General features: G+C 40.6%; 1 protein-coding gene across 30 annotated transcripts in view; it reads right to left on the reverse strand.

The window, feature by feature from the left end:
* FN1 (fibronectin 1) overlaps positions 1-18,777 on the reverse strand; it is a 75,640-nt gene that overhangs the window by 10,276 nt on the left and 46,587 nt on the right. For 4 of the 30 annotated variants that reach the window (XM_017946925.3, XM_031651494.1, XM_017946924.3 and 1 more), the window contains 14 exons: positions 17,107-17,196; positions 15,590-15,859; positions 13,771-13,887; positions 12,932-13,096; positions 12,239-12,394; positions 11,144-11,257; positions 8,066-8,253; positions 7,111-7,198; positions 5,123-5,299; positions 4,237-4,326; positions 3,823-4,002; positions 2,313-2,402; positions 1,110-1,301; positions 910-1,016 (listed from right to left, as the gene is read on the reverse strand). In XM_017946925.3, the coding sequence (XP_017802414.1) occupies positions 910-1,016; positions 1,110-1,301; positions 2,313-2,402; positions 3,823-4,002; positions 4,237-4,326; positions 5,123-5,299; positions 7,111-7,198; positions 8,066-8,253; positions 11,144-11,257; positions 12,239-12,394; positions 12,932-13,096; positions 13,771-13,887; positions 15,590-15,859; positions 17,107-17,196 (2,024 nt within the window). Of the gene's footprint in view, positions 1-909; positions 1,377-2,312; positions 2,403-3,822; positions 4,003-4,236; positions 4,327-5,122; positions 5,300-7,110; positions 7,199-8,065; positions 8,254-9,736; positions 10,007-11,143; positions 11,258-12,238; positions 12,395-12,931; positions 13,097-13,770; positions 13,888-15,589; positions 15,860-17,106; positions 17,197-18,777 lie in introns of all 30 variants that reach the window. The other 26 variants (XM_017946914.3, XM_009183009.3, XM_017946913.3 and 23 more) reach the window with 9 other exon arrangements.

Below are 18,777 nucleotides of genomic sequence, written 5' to 3' on the forward strand. Positions count from 1 at the left end.
TGGGTGGCTCATGCTTGTAGTCCCAGTACTTTGGGAGGCCAAGGTGGGTGGATTACGAGGTCAGGAGATTGACACCATCCTGGCCAACATCGTGAAACCCCGTCTCTACTAAAAATAGAAAAATGAGCTGTGTGTGGTGGCACGTGCCTGAATCTCAGCTATTTGGGAGGCTGAAGGAGGAGAATCGCTTGAACCAGGGAGGTAGAGGTTGCAGTGAGCCAAGATCACGCCACTGCACTTCAGCCTGGGCAACAGAGCAAGACTCTGTCTCGGGGAAAAAAAAAAATTGATACTGTCAACACAAAGAATGTACGTTTTAGAGAATCAATCACTTATCAGCTGCTATGCACAGCTTAGCCTGTTTTTTTTCTATAGACATATTGTAGATAGTGGGGTTCTTCAAGGACAAATCACAAAGGTAGTGTTGTAGACTGATGCACACAAATGGAGATTCAGGTAGAATGTTTTTCTTTCTTTTCTAGAATCATCTCTTTGTCCTTACGCAAAAAGGAACCTCAAATGTGTGAGAATAATAGAAATAGTTTCATTTTCTCTATGAAATAAAAGCTAGTGTCTCTCTGGTATATCCTCCAAAGTAGAGCCATGTCGGGATTTAAAAAAAAAAAAAAAAAAAAAAAAGGCTTAAATGTGCCATCTTCTAAGAGGTTCTAGAAGGAAAGCCACTTTTTTTTTTTTTTCCCCTTCAAAAGACGGGGTTTCACCACGTTGGCCAGGCTGGTCTTGAACTCCTGACCTCAAGTGATCCACCTGCCTTGGCCTCCCCAAATGCTGGGTGAGCCACTGCACCCAGCCATGAAGCCACTTTTTATCTGAGGGCTGGTCACTTCAGTTACCTAACTTACTCCTTTCTGTGCTGCTCCATGAGAAGTGAAGAGAAAAATTAATTACCTGTAAGGGCTCTTCGTCAGTGCCAACAGGATGACATGAAATGATGTACTCAGAAGTGTCCTGGAATGGGGCCCATGAGATGGTTGTCTGAGAGAGAGCTTCTTGTCCTGTAGAGGCATTTGGATTGAGTCCCAGCCCATGTGGGTAGAGGTGATAGTCTACGTCTTCCCTGGGGATGTGACCAATTTGAATCTCCTCACCTACATTCGGCGGGTATGGTCTTGGCCTATGCCTTATGGGGGTGGCTGTTGTGGGAGGTGTGGTCCGCCTAAAACCATGTTCCTCAAAGATCATTTGTTGCCCAACAGTGGGTTGCTGACCAGAAGTGCCAGGAAGCTGAATACCATTTCCAGTGTCATACCCAGGGTGGGTGATGAAAGGGGTCTTTTGAACTGTGGAAGGAACATCCAAGATCTCTGGTCCATGAAGATTGGGGTGTGGAAGGGTTACCAGTTGGGGAAGCTCGTCTAGCCAAGAGAGGTTAGAGCCAAAAAAGCAAAGCGCATTAAGCTCCAAGAAGCAGCAGCAATAATAATCATCTATTCAGGCAACAATGAATGTTCACCAATGTGATAAAAAGCCCTCCGAAAATGAGCAGTTCTGAGATCACGAAACACTTTTTCCAGAAAGAAATCTTTAGGATTTTTCTCAAAGGTTTCTTTATAGTTTAGAAAGAAAAAAGTGTTAGTATGAATTTATCATACACATAGCTTTAAACCGCTGGGCCCCTTAGAAGCTGCCTCTGCTCAAATTAAACCTGATGGAACCGAAATGCGCATTCTCTTTCTTTCTTTTTTAAATTTGAGAAGCAAGTTGTAGGAAGTAGAATCCAGACTAATCATATCAGTGTCTTCAGTATGAGAATTACAGAGGTTTGGCTCAACAGTTTTTCATGGTTTGAAATGGTAAAAATAGATAAAACACACATTCATTTTTTAAATTTTCCTATCATGACAGCATTTTCTTGAAATTAAAACTGGGTGCAAAAGCAAGACATTATTTAGCTCGAAGTTGTAGAAACCAAACAATAAATAAAGATAAATGTGAGAGGTTTCTCTTCCTCCTTTAAAAAAGGAAACATTTTAAAATTCAACAGAAGGTACAAAAGAAGAGCAATGATAGCAACTTGGTTTTACATTTTAGCATCTTGTTTGAATTTTTAAAAGGCGAATAACAAGGCTTTATATTGAGTGGCTGTAGTAAAGAAAAAAAATAAAACCAAACTCTGCAGTGCATGTTAAATTATTCCTACTATTACAGAATACAATATATACACTATGCTGTTAGAAAAAAAATCACAAGAAATGCATCAAAACACGGAGAACCTTTTCATATTGCAAGATTGCTCATCTGTTATTAGTTTTGTCCTAACTTTCTCCTTGTTACCTGCAAGGTACTCTTACCTGTCTTTTTCCTTCCAATCAGGGGCTCGCTCTTCTGATTATTCTTCAGGGCAATGACATAAATTGTATATTCGGTTCCCGGTTCCAGGCCTGAAGGGAGAATAGAACCATCACATTATGTCAATGGGCTCAGCTAGTCAAGTGGAAGTCGGTCTCACCAGCAGATGCTACTGGGAGGAGGCACTTCCTCTCCAGCTGGCTGTTGGCCTCTTGAAGGTAAAATCAACTTCACTTTTCCTCCATAAACACCTAAATATCCTGCATATAAAGTGCACATCGCAAAGTACTTGTCTGACTGTCATATCTGACACCTGAATAGACACTTTTTGGGTACCTTTTCCAGGGTATTCTTTTACCATGTGGTCTTATTTGCCTTTTTGAATTTAAGAAAATCTATCAGCATCATATACCACCAGTCCTGCAGATTATATACATGAATCTACTTAGACCTAATAACCAGGTGGTCCTCAGTGGCAGATCAATGAAAAGCAAAACTCAAGGCAAGTGAAGGGTAAGAGAGATTGGCCAATCTTTGTACAGCCTCTGTGGGAAGTGTCTAGTTCAATTCCTCTCATATCTGCTTCTATTTTCCTGTTCTCCCGAGTTTTAAAAAGGCAGTGTGTCCTTCTAATGTCTGTATGTTCTATGGGAATTTTAAAGTCTAGGTGATACTCTATACAGACTGATATGGTTTGGCTCTGTATCTGCATCCAGATCTCATCTGGAATTGTAATCCCCATGTATTGAGGAGAGGAGGTGATTGGATCATGGGGGTGGTTCCCCCAGGCTGTTCTCATGATAGTGAGTTCTCACAAGATCTGATAGTTTTGTAAGTATCTGGAAGTTCCTCCTTTGTGCTTCTCTCTCCTGCTGCCATGTAAGACATACCTGCTTTCCCTTCCACCATGATTGTACATTTTCTGAGGCCTCCTCAGCCATGCAGAAATGTGAGTCAATTAAACCCCTTTATAGCAGTGTGAAAACAGACTAATACACATAGTTTAAAAATTTCATCTCTTGGGCAAAAATAATACTAGAGACTTATAGTCTTTCCCACCAAGGTAATCAACTTTTATTCGCCATTCCAGGCATTCTTTCTGATGTGGGTGGTTGGGATTGCTGTGCCTCAAGACCTATCCTCTGATAGTGGTCAATGGCAGGTGGTACTCTGGCAAGTCCTGCAAGAATGCCATATCTATAGAGATCTGAGTGTAATGACAGAATCACTATCAGCTAGTTTGCTTTGAAAAATATCTTTCTCCAGGACTGAATTGACAGGTATCTGGCAAACTTGCAACAAAAGGAAAACATGAGTCTAGTCATGCCATTTAGGACAGTCTTGAAATTGCATTTTCCTTCACTCATGCCTTCTGAGAATGCTTTTTGAGGTTATCAGGAACAGGGTTTTGCATTCTCATGACACAGTATCAAAGACGCAGCGGGCGTTTGCTAAGGACTTCATGTGCCCTAGGTAGTAAGAAGGAAAATGACAGCATGGAAGCAGCAATACCAGTAATAGTAGCCTCTGTGACACCAGGGCGGGGCCGAGGGACCACTTCTCTGGGAGAAGACCCAGGCTTCTCATACTTGATGATGTAGCCGGTGATCCTGGCACGTGGCGGCTGCCACGATACCAGCAAGGAATTGGGTGTGGTGGCCAGGAAACGCAGGTTGGATGGTGCATCAATGGCTGAAAGAAAAGAAAATTAAGTCTCTAAGAAGGCAAATAACCAAGAAAATTACTCCCACACTTTTCTCCCTAGCCCTTCTAACACACTTAAAAGAATCCGAGAATACTGTAAACCAGAAAGAGGATTCTCGGGAATCTATAATACAAAAATATCCGCCTCACTTTTGTTTTTTGAGTTCATGAGACTGACTGCATACAAGTCAGTGGCATTTCCTCAGTAGAAGGTATAGTTACCAGTGGAGGCGTCGATGACCACAGGGGAGCTCCGGGCATTGTCGTTCAGGGTGTACAGGTAGATCTTGTAGTCAGTGCCTGGTTGTAAACCTGGGATTTGAGAAGAGATGATTTTTACCAGTTCTTGCTTTACTAGGAGAATTCTCAAGCTCGCCTGCAGTTTTTCTGGGTTTCTCTATCATCCCATATTTATATAGACTATCAAAGTGGTCCACATTTGAACAGTAAAGTAGAGCATGGTATGGATGTAACTGTTAACAAGAAATGTATCTTGAAAGTGAATCACTGATGCAGATAAGGACACTGGCTAAAGTAAATTCTGGAATGCAAAAATGCTATATTGCTATATTGCAAGAGGCAACATTCATTGCAGAATGAGGGGCGGCCATTTATTGAGGTTTTCTCTTTATAGTAATCAGATGATCAATAGCTGAGCCTTGGAATCACAATTTTAAAAAACTGAAAAAGACCTCAGATATTGAATATTCTTTGGTTACCACTTTGACCTTTATTAAGTAGTATCATTTACTTTTATATTAACTATGCTTTTTAATCTATACTAATGCTAAGATCTATACATCACTGTTTTTTATTTCTTTTAGTTTTAAACTTTGTGTTATAATTTTTTAAATAAGAAAGGGCACAATGATGAAAGATCAAACTTGTTGAATGAAACTTATGTCATTTCCATGACAAATATTACACAAAATCAGGCATTCAAAAGACAAAACAATTTCTGATCATAGCATGAAAATAACGTTCTAAAACTGGGTTATGATAACACTGAAAATAAAATTTATCAGTGTCAGTCTTAGAGCAATTAATAAGTCAGTTTACATTGTGGATATTTTTTAACAAATGTGGTTAGCACAATGAGTTCCCTGACCTGTGATGGTGTAGCTTCTGACATCTGGCTTGATGGTTCTCTGGATTGGAGTCTGGCCATTGGCTGGAACAGCATCAACTTGGAAGCCAGTGATCGTCTCGGTCTTGGTTCTCCAGCTAATGGTGATGGTGGTCTCAGTAGCATCTGTCACACGAGCCCTTCTTGGTGGGCTGACATCTGCACAGGAGCATAACTAGAGATTAGTATCTACTTGGCTCATCCTTGTAAAGTTTTGGTATTTTAAAATGTTTCCTTGGTATATATCAAATTCATCCATTTCAAGAAATATATAACTAGTAATGTGTAGATTATCTCCTTTGGCATTCAGAGAGAAAGGTCAACTGCAATTAGAAAATATGAAAAATCTACCTCTCATACACTTTATTTTGAAGAACTGAAAAGCTTTATGGATACTACCAGTGGTTCCTGGGGCTGGCTTTTTAGTATCTACCAATATTTCAATAAATATTAAAATCATTAATGCATTATAATGTAAAAATGTGTGGTAGGAGTTATAACATGGCCAGCTAACAATTGTGTGTGTGTGTGTGTGTGTATGTGTGTGTGAGAGAGAGAGTGTGTGTATGTCCGTGTGTGTCTAATATTACTGCAAGTATTTTGTCTTTTCTCTCAACAGGTAAAATGCCATCCTTCTTTGATAAACGATGAAACTTTGACACTTTACCTGACTTTTGAAAAGGCATATATCAAGTTATTTATATAACAGAAGACTAGAATCTAAGCCTGATTTTGGTCTAATGGTTACTGTGCTGTGATATAATTTGGATATTTGCTCCTGTCCAAATCTCTGTTGAGTTGTAATCCCCAATGCTGGAGGTGGGGCCTGGTGAGAGGTGTTTGGATCATGGGGGCACATCTCTTGTGGCTTGGTGCTCTCTTTATGACAGTGAGTTATCAAGAGATTGGGTCATTTAAATCTGTGGAGTTGTCCCCTACAACTCTCTCTCCCTCTCTCGATTTTGCTTTTGCCACAACCATGTGATGTGCCTGCTCCCCCTTGGCCTTCCATGATGATTGCAAGCTTCCCAAGGCCTCCCTAGAAACCAAGATACCAGCACCATGCTTCCTGTAAAGCCTGCAGACCTGTGAGCCAGTTAAGCCTCTTTTCTTTAGAAATTACCCAGTCTCGGCCGGGCGTGGTGGCTCAAACCTGTAATCTCAGCACTTTGGGAGGCCAAGACGGGCGGATCACAAGGTCAGGAGATCGAGACCATCCTGGCTAACCCGGTGAAACCCCGTCTCTACTAAAAAATACAAAAAGCTAGCCGGGCAAGGTGGCGGGTGCCTGTAGTCCCAGCTACTTGGGAGGCTGAGGCAGGAGAATGGCGTGAACATGGGAGGCAGAGCTTGCAGTGAGCTGAGATCCGGCCACTGCACTCCAGCCTGGGCGACAGAGCGAGACTCTGTCTCAAAAAAAAAAGAAAATAAAAAAAGAAATTACCCAGTCTCAGGTATTTCTTTATAGTAATGCAAGAATGGCCTAATGTGCATTGTTAAGATATAGCAGAAGCCAGTGGGGTCTCCCCAAGCTTAGCTCTATGAAAACAAATTCTAACAAGTAGAGCATAAACTAGATGTCAGTCCTAGTCCATAACATCAACATTGTAAGCTGATGAAGTGATTCCATTTTATGGGTCAGTAGACCCCTTTCTGAAGGAGTATAAAAGATGACAGTCATGCGTCAAAAAGACAATCAAATTGATTTTCAAATTAGGACTCATTCCACTGTTAACATATATAGCTTAAAAAGCATTTTTTTTAATTTATTTATTTATTTATTTTAAGAGACAGGGCCTTACTATATTGCCCAGGTTGGTCTGAAACTCCTGGCCTCAAGTGATGCTCCCACCTCAGCTTCCCAAAGTGCTAGGATTTTAGGCATGAGCCACTGAACCCTGCTGATTTACCATTCTTTAATTTTGGTCTATACAGAAGGTTTGTCGATATGAAGAGATTTTATTGCTTACTCTCTAGAGTGGTGACAACTCCCTGAGCTGGTCTGCTTGTCAAAGTGTCCTTAAGAGCATAGACACTCACTTCATATTTGGTGGCCACCTAGAGAAATAAGGGCATGGTGAGCGTTAGCAGTGTCATGAACTGAAACCCAGGGAGTTTCACTACAGCATTAGGTAAATACAATGATTAGAAAATAAAAAATAAACAAACTAGCAAAACTCACAACCTTGTAAATTCCTTGATTTCATTCCTACAGTGCAGGTGATCAACGTATTTAATTTATCAATTTTAAAATGCCCTTAGCGGTTAAGCTTAAGTAAGCCATAGATTACATACTTAAACTAAGCTGGTAAAAAAATGAGGAAAGTGGGTATTAGCATATTTTTCTTTTTTATGATCTGACAGGTGCAAATCATAATTTTTTCCTTATCATAGAGAGGCAAAAAGAATGTTCCATTTTGTCTCTGAACAACCTTTCTGTAGTTTCCCCTGAAATTGACCTTACGTTAAGAGCTACATCAACCCCCTAGGTTCCTAGCAGTTTTCTGCATGTATGTCTGGAAGGTTTTTAAAATGTTTTAATGAGGGTAGGGTCAAGGTAAACTGGTACAAACTGTAAAATATTCTTTACCAAGATAACAGAGCTCAGAAAATGCATAACTAAGTCGATTTATGCATTCAAGCAACGGATATGTAAATTGTCCCCCACAACCTTTTAAAATAAGCACAATACATCTAAAAGAGCTAAACAAAATCCAAAGCTGTTTATAAAATTCTGTCCCAATGGTTACCTGGAAAACTTAGGTCAACATAAAGGAATTCTGTTGATATGAAGTTACAATAAGAGTATTTGATGCACAGGAAAAGAATAGTTAGATTTATTATTACATTATATTTTCACCACCTTAGAAACTGTATTAGACATGGTCTCCATCTGTATTCCAATGAACAAAGGTCACGTCTTACCATAAGTCCTGATACAACCACGGATGAGCTGTCAGGAGCAAGGTTGATTTCTTTCATTGGTCCGGTCTTCTCCTTGGGGGTCACCCGTACTCGATATCCAGTGAGCTGAACATTGGGTGGTGTCCACTGGGCGCTCAGGCTCGTTGGTGTGACCTGAGTGAACTTCAGGTCAGTTGGTGCAGGAATAGCTGTCGGGATTGTCATTGGTTAGAGGTTATCTTATAGGAAATGGGGAAAAAGGAAAATAAAGTGGGTTCCAAGAAGTAGAATGGATTGTTCTTGTTGGGTTAGGTGTGGGTTCCCTGGTCAAGCAAAGATTCAGTACGAGAAAGTACAATAAGGGATGTAAAATGAAGAAAGTGTTTGCTGAGAAATGTGTTTTATATCCACCAATTCTCAGAATCACTGAAAACATTTGGATAAATGCCAGAACTCTAAGAGATTTTAGGTTTTAGAAGTTTTTTTGCTTTCCCTTAAAAAAAAAAGTTATATTGCCTTATTGACCATTATGATTTATTTTCCCTTTGTATGGAAAAATAAGCAGTAGCCCTTTTTCTTTCTTAAAATTTTTAATTAATTTAGAAACAGGGTCTTGCTCTGTCATCCAGGCTGCAGTGCAGTGGAGCTGTCATAGCTCATCGCAGCCTTGAACTCATAGGCTCAAGCGATCCTGTACCTCACCCTCTTGACTAGCTGGGACTACAGGCATGTGTCACCACACCTGGCTAATTTTTTCATATTTTTTGTAGAGATGGGTCTCACTTCATTGCCCAGGCTGATCACGAACTCCTGGCCTCAAGCAATGCTCCCACCTTGGCCTCCCAAAGCACTGGGATTACATGTGTGAGCCACTGCACCCGGCCTCCTTTTTCTACATAAAGTATCTTTGTATGGATAACCATTTCACACAGTATTCCATCCAAAAAAGAGAGAATAATGTTTTTATTGTCTCTTTATTTGGACCCTATGACAGATATGGCTGCTAAATTTGATGTTCTCTCTGTAATGCGGCATAAGAAGAAAATTGGCTCCCAACAGAAGCAGAAAAGAGAAGCGAAAAGCAATAATACAGACTGTCACCTCTAGGGTTTATGCTGTCACTAGGATACATCTTTAGCATTCTACTCTGCTTCAGAAATAAAGCACAAGAGCTAAAGTATTATGGAAAGCAATTGCCCTATTGATTGTTTCCTATGTGTCTGAATCACAATCATTTAAGCTAATTATACACCAGCGCATGACATCTAACCAGAGAAGAAAGGTCTTACCCATGTGTGCTCAGAATCATGCTGCTATGAAATGCCCCAGTTTGGGTTCCTTTTTATAAGTAAGCTGTATGATGCCAAACTTCTTTCCTTTATACATAGTGAGGGTAATCACAGGGAGTCAGAGCTTAGGAAATAATCCACAATTTTAGTATCCTCTTCAAACGTCTCGTTTTATGGTCTTGTTTATAAGCCAAGATACTCCAAAATTTCTTTTTATCAGACTTGTTTACTTAAATATCACCTCGGTTTTATTGTTTCTTACCATTCCTCTTTAAAGAGGATCTTTCCTAATAATTTTTTTCACCCTTACACGGGAATCAATAGCCCAGTGAAGTATAATTCATTCAGCAGGGCATAAAGCCGCTGCTCCCATGGGCACCTGGTGGTGCAATTAACCATATACCTGTGGACTGGGTTCCAATCAGGGGCTGGCTCTCCATATCATCGTGCAAGGCAACCACACTGACTGTGTACTCAGAACCCGGTCTGAGGCCTTGCAGCTCTGCAGTGTCTTCTTCACCATCAGGTGCAGGGAATAGCTCATGGATTCCATCCTCAGGGCTCGAGTAGGTCACCCTGTACCTGGAAACTTGCCCCTGTGGGCTTTCCCAAGCAATTTTGATGGAATCGACATCCACATCAGTGAATGCCAGTCCTTTAGGGCGATCAATGTCTGTTAGGCAAATTAATGGTAAGAGGTTATGTGAAAAGCAAGTTGTGAAATAAGCATTTTTATAACATGCAAAGCAGTTTTGCAGATACCATTTTCTTTGACGAAGTCCAATTAACCCACTGTCAAATGGAAAATCACTTAAACACTTGCTTAATCTTTCTTGGTTTAGAAAATATGCAATGTTGCATCACTTATTAAAACATAGGTGTATGTGAGATAAGCAGATACCCTGCAAAACGTCCCCACAATGGCAATGTATTTATATTAATTTAAAGATATTCTACTACCATTTGATTTTACAATGTGATGTTAGTCTCATAGACCTGGATTTTCTATACCTTGGAAGTAGTAAAGCTGATTTGCAACGTCAGATTCAAATTGTTATAATTGTTCTTTTTTTTTTTTTTTTGAGATGGAGTCTCCCTCTATCATCCAGGCTGGGGTGTAGTGGCATGATCTCAGCTCACTGCAACTTCTGCCTCCCAGGTCCAAGCAATTATCCTGCCTCAGCCTCCTAGTAGCTGGGATTACAAGCACGTGCCACCACGCCTGGCTAATTTTTGTATTTTTAGTAGAGACGGGGTTTCACCATGTTGGTCAGGCTGGTCTTGAACTCCTGACCTCGTGATCCTCCTGCCTCGGCCTCCCAAAATGCTGGGATTACAGGCATGAGCCACTGCGCCTGGCCCTATAATTGTTCTTACACTCTTCTTTTCTCGTCTCTATTAAGCATTTATAGTACACTCTGGTCCAGCCGTAGTCCTTCAAATGCCCCAAACATAACAGCTACATGAGGCACACTTCAATCAGCTTTACCATCCAGTTGTAGAAAAGACGGTCTAGGAAAATTTTTTGTAGATTTGCTATAGGCAAATAAGATTTCGCTGAGGCCATTTGAGCAAAAGAAATTCAAAGCACAGCAACTAACTATGGTAGTTTCACAACTTCTTTCTCTATAAATTCCTTGCTTGGCACTGAGAAGGAAAAAAGATGTTCGTAAAGGGCTCAGCTCAAGACATAAACTAACCAACAAGTTGACTTTCCCTATATGTAATTGCAAAAGACATGTGGCGGGCATTCAGACACCCAAGAACAAAATTCGACTTTGAAAATGGAAACCAAGCAGTGGTTACGTACTGGTTACTGCAGTCTGAACCAGAGGCTGACTCTCTCCACTTGGATTCTGAGCAAAGACACTAACCACATACTCCACTGTGGGCTGCAAGCCTTCAATAGTCATTTCTGTTTGATCTGCAAAGGGAGTGAAAAGCAAATACGATACCCACGTCATCCACTATAAAGTCCTCCAGGTGGCTTCTAGAGTTTGGTAGTGAACATATGGTGGTCTAGAATTTTTTTTTGCAGAATTGTAACAAAAATATGGAGGAGTCAGACTTTGATTTCCTCTTGGACAAACCTGTTCATTGCTAATACAAATTACCATATGGGAGTGAAGTCACACTCAAGGATAAGTTCTAAAACTTAATATGATGCCCCCAACAATTAGTGATACTGCTCTCAGAAAAAATGAAAATTAACTTGACTTTAATAAATTGCCTTAAGATCCTAATTTCACAAGTATTCTATTTAAAAACAAAGACAACATAGCTAAAAGGATCTGAAAAAGTCAGTTAGGCCATTTCTCTTTTTAATGTGAATGATAAAACCAGAAGGGTGAATCTAATAATTTAAGATGCCCATATCACTAAATAGAACTATCCATGTTAAAACAGAAATGCACTTAAGACTTCTACTGTGAAGAGGGTTGATAACGATCTTGAGCCCTGAATTCATGAATGGGGAAAATGATGACATAGGACAAGAATTACATAGTACTCACAACAAGGTAGCCATTTACATAAAAAAGAATATTAGATGCTACCCCATCTATCCTGTTGTATATGAGATGCAGATTATTCTTTTTTTTCCTGAGATGGAGTCTCTCACTCTGTTTCCCAGGCTGGAGTGCAGTGGTGCTATCTCGGTTCACTGCAACCTCTGCCTCCAGGGTTCAAGCCATTCTGCCTCAGCCTCCTGAGTAGCGGGGATTACAGGCAGGAGCCACCATGCCCAGCTAATTTTTTGTATTTTTAGTAGAGATGGGGTTTCGCCATGTTGGCCAGGCTGGTCTTGAACTCCTGACCTCAAGTGATCTGCCCGCATCAGCCTCCCAAAGTGTTGGGATTACAGGCATGAGCCACCACGCTCGGCCAAGATGCAGATGATTCTTACCTGGACCTGCAGTTTTAGTTTTTGTTGGTCCTGGTCCATTTTTGGGAGTGGTGGTTACTCTGTAACCAGTAACAGGGGAACTTGAAGGCAGCCACTTGACACTAATGCTGTTGTCCTGAACATCGGTCACTTGCATCTGTGATGGTTTGTCAATTTCTACATATAAAAGCAGGGAGAAACCGGTGAAGCCCCAGTCCTTGGAGAAAAGATTGGGCAAGCCCTCCTCTCTAGGTCTGCTATATGTTCGAATGATCTCTTACATGAGAAAGGTATTTCTTCTTGAAAGAACACAGAGAGAGCTTTTAGAGGGATGGGGCAGGCATCTCAATACCATTTCCTATTTTTGAGATGGCTGCTTCATCCACAAAGAAGCTACATTCCACAAGCAGATACCTGTCATCCTACTTTATCAACTCATCCATTCTTTTCCAACAAATATTTGTTGAACACTCTCCATGCCCGTCTTATTGCAGACATGTGGAATATATCAACAAAACTGACAAAACTTCCTGCCCTTGGGGTGCTTCCTTCTTTATCTGGCTCAAAACTCTGTTAGCTGCAGGTGTTAGCTGCAGTTTGTTGTCTCATTAAAAAGGAAAATCTATTCCACAATGAGAAAAATACCTTGGGAGAACATTGTAAAAAACTATCTGAATAAATAAGCTGGTGTCACCCCAGAGTAGAAGTTTGTACCTGTTCGGTAATTAATGGAAATTGGCTTGCTGCTTGCGGGGCTGTCTCCACGGCCAGTGACAGCATACACAGTGATGGTATAATCGACTCCAGGTTTAAGGCCACTGATGGTAGCTGTAGACTTGCTCCCAGGCACAGTGAACTCCTGGACAGGGCTATTTCCTCCTGTATGAAAAGGGGTTAGTTCAGAGTGTGAGGGGCTTAGAGCTACTTGGGTATTACTGATTAATTGAATTACCACATTTATAGCAGCACGTAAATCACATCTTCTTGCTTATTCCCTTTTAAAGAGCACTCTCTTGAACAGAAAGAGGTACTTATGCACGTAGCAAACCTTGGTAAGTGTATAAACATTGAGAGAAAATTACAGTTAGCGCTATTTTAACATTTCAGCTTTAAAATGCCACTGACTAGTAGAGTAGCATTAAAAGTGGGAAGAAGGTAAGCCCTCAACCGAGGATAGCACGCACTGTGTCCTTTTTAAAAATTTTAACGGAATAAATTCCTGTTAAATAAAATTTGGAAAATATAGAAAAGTAAAGAGAAGAAAAAATAAAAATCACTTATTTCCACCACCGATAATATGTCTGTGAATTTACAATCCTTTTATTTCCTCCACTCTGCTGTTCCCCCTCTAGTTGTATTATATAAACAACTTTTTATTTGGCTTTTAGAACAAATTATATCATCTATATCTTCCATATTTTCTTGGAAAAAACCAGGGCTCCATTGAATGGACTTGCCAACATTTCTTTAATTCTTTGTTCACTGTTGGGCTTTCAGGTTATCCACAACAGTCTGATTTAATCAGAGTGTAAAATAGCATTTTACTGCCGTACCTGTTTCTCCATAAGTGATCCTGTAATATCTCACAGTGACAGCAGGAGCATCCCAGCTGATCAGCAAGCTGGTAGGGGTCGCAGCAACAACTTCCAGGTCCCTTGGAACATCAGAAACTAGAAAAAAAAACGGGAAACTTTTCACATCCGTAATTTTCAAACAATACTCAGATTTATTCTTTGTTTATTTTCCAAATAATTGTCTTAATGATTCCTTCATACAGTAATGTAAATAATATGTGTAATTAGCAGAATTTAATATTATGACGAATTCAAGATAAGGGGTTACAGAGCCCATTCAAATTGTGATAAAATGATTATTTCAAATTTAGGGAAGAATTTTTTTCCCTCAACATTGTGTTTGGAAAAATTTCAAAACTACAGAAAAGTTAAAAAAAATGTAATACAAGGCCGGGTGTGGTGGCTCACACCTGTAATCCCAGCACTTTGGGAGGCCGAGGCGGGCAGATCATTTGAGGTCAGGAGTTCAAAACCAGTCTGGCCAACATGGTGGAATCCCACCTCTACTAAAAATAAAAAAATTAGCCGGACGTGGTGGTGGGCGCCTGTAATCCCAGCTACTTGGGAGACTGAGGCAGGAGAATTGCTTGAGCCCAGGAGGCAGAGGTTGCAGTGAGCCGAGATCCCGCCATTGCACTCCAGCTTGGGTGACAGAGCAAGACTCCATCTCAGGAAAAGAAGAAAAAAAAAAGTAATACAATGAACACCTATATACCCTTCCCTTAAGTATTTGTCTCTGGCTTGACAACTTGAGACTAAAATACAGGTATGATGCTACTATTCCCCTAAGTACTTCAGCCTCTATCTGCTAAGAACAATGACACTGTTACCCTAAAATTATATTTTTAAAGGTACTTTGAAAAAGTGTTCAGTTTTCTACATTTTTTTTTTTTTTTTTTGAGACAGATTCTTGCTCTGTTGCCAAGATGGAGAGCAGTGGAACAATCTTGGCTTACTGCAACCTTCGCCTCCTGGGTTCAAGTGATTCTCCTGCCTCAGCCTCCGAAGCAGCTGGGACTACAGGCGCATGCGACCACGCCCAGTTAATTTTTGTATTTTTAGTAGAGACAGGGTTTCACCATGTTGGCCAGGATGGTCCCGATCTCATGACCTCGTGATCCACCCGCCTTGGCCTCCCACAGTGCTAGGATCAGAAGCGTGAGCCATTGCACCTGGCCCCCCCCCCCCTTTTTTTTTTTTTTTTTTTGAGACAAGGTCTTGCTCTGTCACCCAGGCTGGAGTGCAATGGCTTGATCTCAGCTCACTGCAACCTTTGCCTCCCGGGTTCAAAGATTCTCCTGCCTCAGCCTCCCGAGTAGCGGGAATTACAGGTACATGCCACCACACCTTGCTAATTTTTGTATATTTAGTACAGATGGGGTTTCACTGTGTTGGCCAGGCTGGTCTTGAACTTCTGACCTCAAGTGATCTGCCCACCTCGGCCTCCCAAAGTGCTGAGATTACAGGCGTGAGCCACCACATCTGGCCAATTTTCTACATTTTCAATAAAACTTGTGTTATTAGAAATGCATAAATGCCCAAATCAAGTGAGAAATTTCTTGAGAGGAAAAAAATGATCTTCTTTACTGCTACCATGCCCGGACTTCTTTACCATATTCTAAGAGAGGTGTTTCTCCACACATTCTCTCCCTTTCCTCTCCGTGTCCCATGACAGTGATCTTTTTTTTTTTTTTTTTTTTAAAGAGCTGATGACAGAAAACAGCAAGCTACTTTACAGAATCTACCAACTGGGTAGGAAAGTCTTCTGAGTTTCTTTGCAGACCAGAAAACAAGTTACCTGTTGATTGTTGGCCAATCAATAAGGGACTTTCCTCTCTGCCATTAAGAGCAACGATGCTGACCACATACTCTGTGCCTGGAGTGAGGTTGGTGAGGGTGATGGAATTCCGAGAGGGGGGCACCCGATCTTCTCGAGGTCTCCCGCTAACGTGCTCAGGGTGATGGCGGATCCTGTAGCCAGTGATGGTGGCTCGAGGAGCAATCCAGTGCACAGTAAAAGAGTTGGCGGTAATATCAGAAAAGTCAATGCCAGTTGGGGAATCAAGACCTGTTGTTCCCACCCAGGGGAGGAAGAGAAAAAAGAAGAAAAGATACCACCAGTTTAGGAAGTGAAAAAGGTGTAGGGGAAATTAACGTACATCCAACATTTCATTCCTGTCTCATCAATACCGTGAGTTGCCATAAACCTCAGAGCAAGATGTACTGATTCTAAGCTATATATGAATTTTAAAATCTTAAATTGACTCACTTCAAAATAGCCAGCTCAAGCACTCATTTTTTTCTTTTGCTAAGTAATTCAAGCAATTTTTAGGGGTTATTACAGTAGGTTTCTGTGTTACATTTGGAGATAAGTGTTCAAGATCTTCTGAGAATTGACATTTTCAAATTCTTCAGTGTTTAAGTATTCTATGTTTCTATCCTGTAAGTGTATCCTTCCAAGTAAAGCAAGATCTGCCCACTCTCAAGGTAAATGTTTGACTCTCAGAGAAGCCTCCTAAGCTCAAGAGGGAATTTATATGTCAACAGAGTGGTAATGATGCCAAACACAAAACTTTCTGAAACTAAAGACATTATCCCAGACAAATTACAATGCTGATAATTCCTCATGAATTGACATTTTTGAAAAATGCACAAAAATTCAGAGTTTGTTGTAAATTTAAACCACTTAGTCTCTGGGACTTCCAGCAAATTTCTGTTTTAGTTACAGCATTTACTAGTTCTATTCAATAAGAAACCAAACTAAGATATCGTAAGTCCTTTTTGGAAGCAAGTAGACTATAAATAAATTAATTAATACACTAAACTGTATCTTTTTAAAGAAAAAATTAAAAGAAGCATTCATATTTAAGTACATAATATTTATGAGGTTCAGTTCAACTTCCTTCTAGTAAATTCATATTTTATTAAGTAAAAAGTAAACTTGCTGGATTAGTAAAGGAAGAAAAATAGATGACAATGAGTGTTGGGTCAGCCATTAGACAGAGCCACCTAATGAAAAGGAATGTCCACTAAATCTAAATAACAAAGATCTTCTTAGGAAATGTTTTTTAAAAGGACAGACAACAAATTTCTGGATTAATTTGTTAGTGACTGAAAGTCTAGGTGATTGTTGAGTAAGGTATCTTTTAGTTTTTCAGACCAGTGGTAAAGTCATACTGTGATGACAAAAGTGCACACACCACGACCACAAAAAATGGAGATGTATTTCATTTGTTATACAGCATTGGTAGGCAAAAGTCATACTTTTGACTTTATCCAGTATGACTGGATAGTCATACTGCCAACACCACTCACCTGTTTTCTGTCTTCCTCTAAGAGGTGTGCTCTCGTGTTGTTCGTAGACACTGGAGACACTCACTACATATTCTGTACCAGGCAGGAGATCTGAAAGGGCAAGTGGGGCTTATTTTAAAACTGTGCTTGAAAGCGTGAGAAACCAAAGCGCGCCCAGGACTGTTTCAACTGATGAAATGTCCAAATGTCCAGTCCTAAATCCTACTTACACTTAAGTGAACACTAAGGCAAAGTGTTCACTGAACAGACCTGGCGAAGGTCTGTAATTAGATGACTCAGCTGGATTTCAAGTGGGACAAAGTTGCTGCAACAACTGGATATTTCTCGCATCCACCTGAGGGTATGTCTCTGGAGGGCGCATGATAATCCTGGCTGTGGTGCTATGGATTGCCATTGATGCCTCACAACAACCCTGAGAGGTAGTTTGCTACTTTTAAAAGCAATTTTCTTGCCATACAATGTACTGCATATGTTTAAAGTGATTTGATGGGTTTTTACATATGTGTGACTTGGGAGACCATCACCGCATTCAAGAAATGAGCAAACCTATCACCTCTAAAAATTTGATTTACAATTATCTCCATTTTGTAAATGACAAAAAACCAAAAAACAATAACAACAAAAAATACTGAGGCACAGAGAAGTTATCTTCTTTAATTTACTTGCCCAGGATCATACAGGGATTGACCCAGGCCAGCACTGGTGGTCTTAGCAATTAACCTTTACTGGAAAAAAGCCACACTTCAAGAGAAAGCAATCGGTTCTGCCATATTAAAATGAGAGCAGAATAGTTTTTTAAAAATTAAATATACATCCGTGAGTCTCTTCTTCCTTTTTTTTTTTTTTTTTTTGAGACAGACTTTCACTGTGTTGCCCAGGCTGGAGTGCAGTGGTGTGATCTTGGCTCACTGAAACCTCTGCCTCGTGGGTTCAAGTGATTCTCCTGCCTCAGACTCCGGAGTAGCTGGGATTACAGGTGCCTGCCACCATGCCTGGCTAAGTTTTGTATTTGTAATAGAGACAGGCCTTCACTGTGTTGGCGAGGCTTGGACTAGAAATCTTGACCTCGTGATCTGCCCGCCTTGGCCTCTCCAAGTGCTGGGATTACAGGCGTGAGCCACTGTGCCCGGCCTCTTCTTCCATTTTGATACACAATCATGCATAGCTTAATGATAGAGATACATTTTGATAAGTGTGTGATTTGGTGATTTTATTGTGTAAGCATCATAGAGTGTACCTATACAAACCTAGATGGGCTTGTAATCCCAGCACTTTGGGAGGCCAAGGAGGGTGGATCACTTGAGGTCAGGAGTTCAAAACCAGCCTGGCCAACATGGTGAAACCCCACCTCTACTAAAAATACAAAAAAATTAGCCGGACCTGGTGGCTCATGCCTGTAATCCCAGTTACTCGGGAGGCTGAGGCAAATCCCTTGAGCCTGGGAGTTGGAGGTTGCAGTGAGCCAAAATCGTGCCATTGTACTGGGCAACAGAGGGAGACTCCGTCTCAAAAAAAAAAAAAACAAAAAACACCTAGATGGTAGAGCCTACGACACACCTAAGCTATAAGCTATATGGTCTAGATGGCAGAGCCTACGACACACCTAAGCTATAAGCTATATGGTCTAGATGGTAGAGCCTATGACACACCTAAGCTATAAGCTATATGGTC

Source organism: Papio anubis, chromosome 10, assembly GCF_008728515.1.
Source record: "Papio anubis isolate 15944 chromosome 10, Panubis1.0, whole genome shotgun sequence".
NCBI lineage: Eukaryota > Metazoa > Chordata > Mammalia > Primates > Cercopithecidae > Papio > Papio anubis.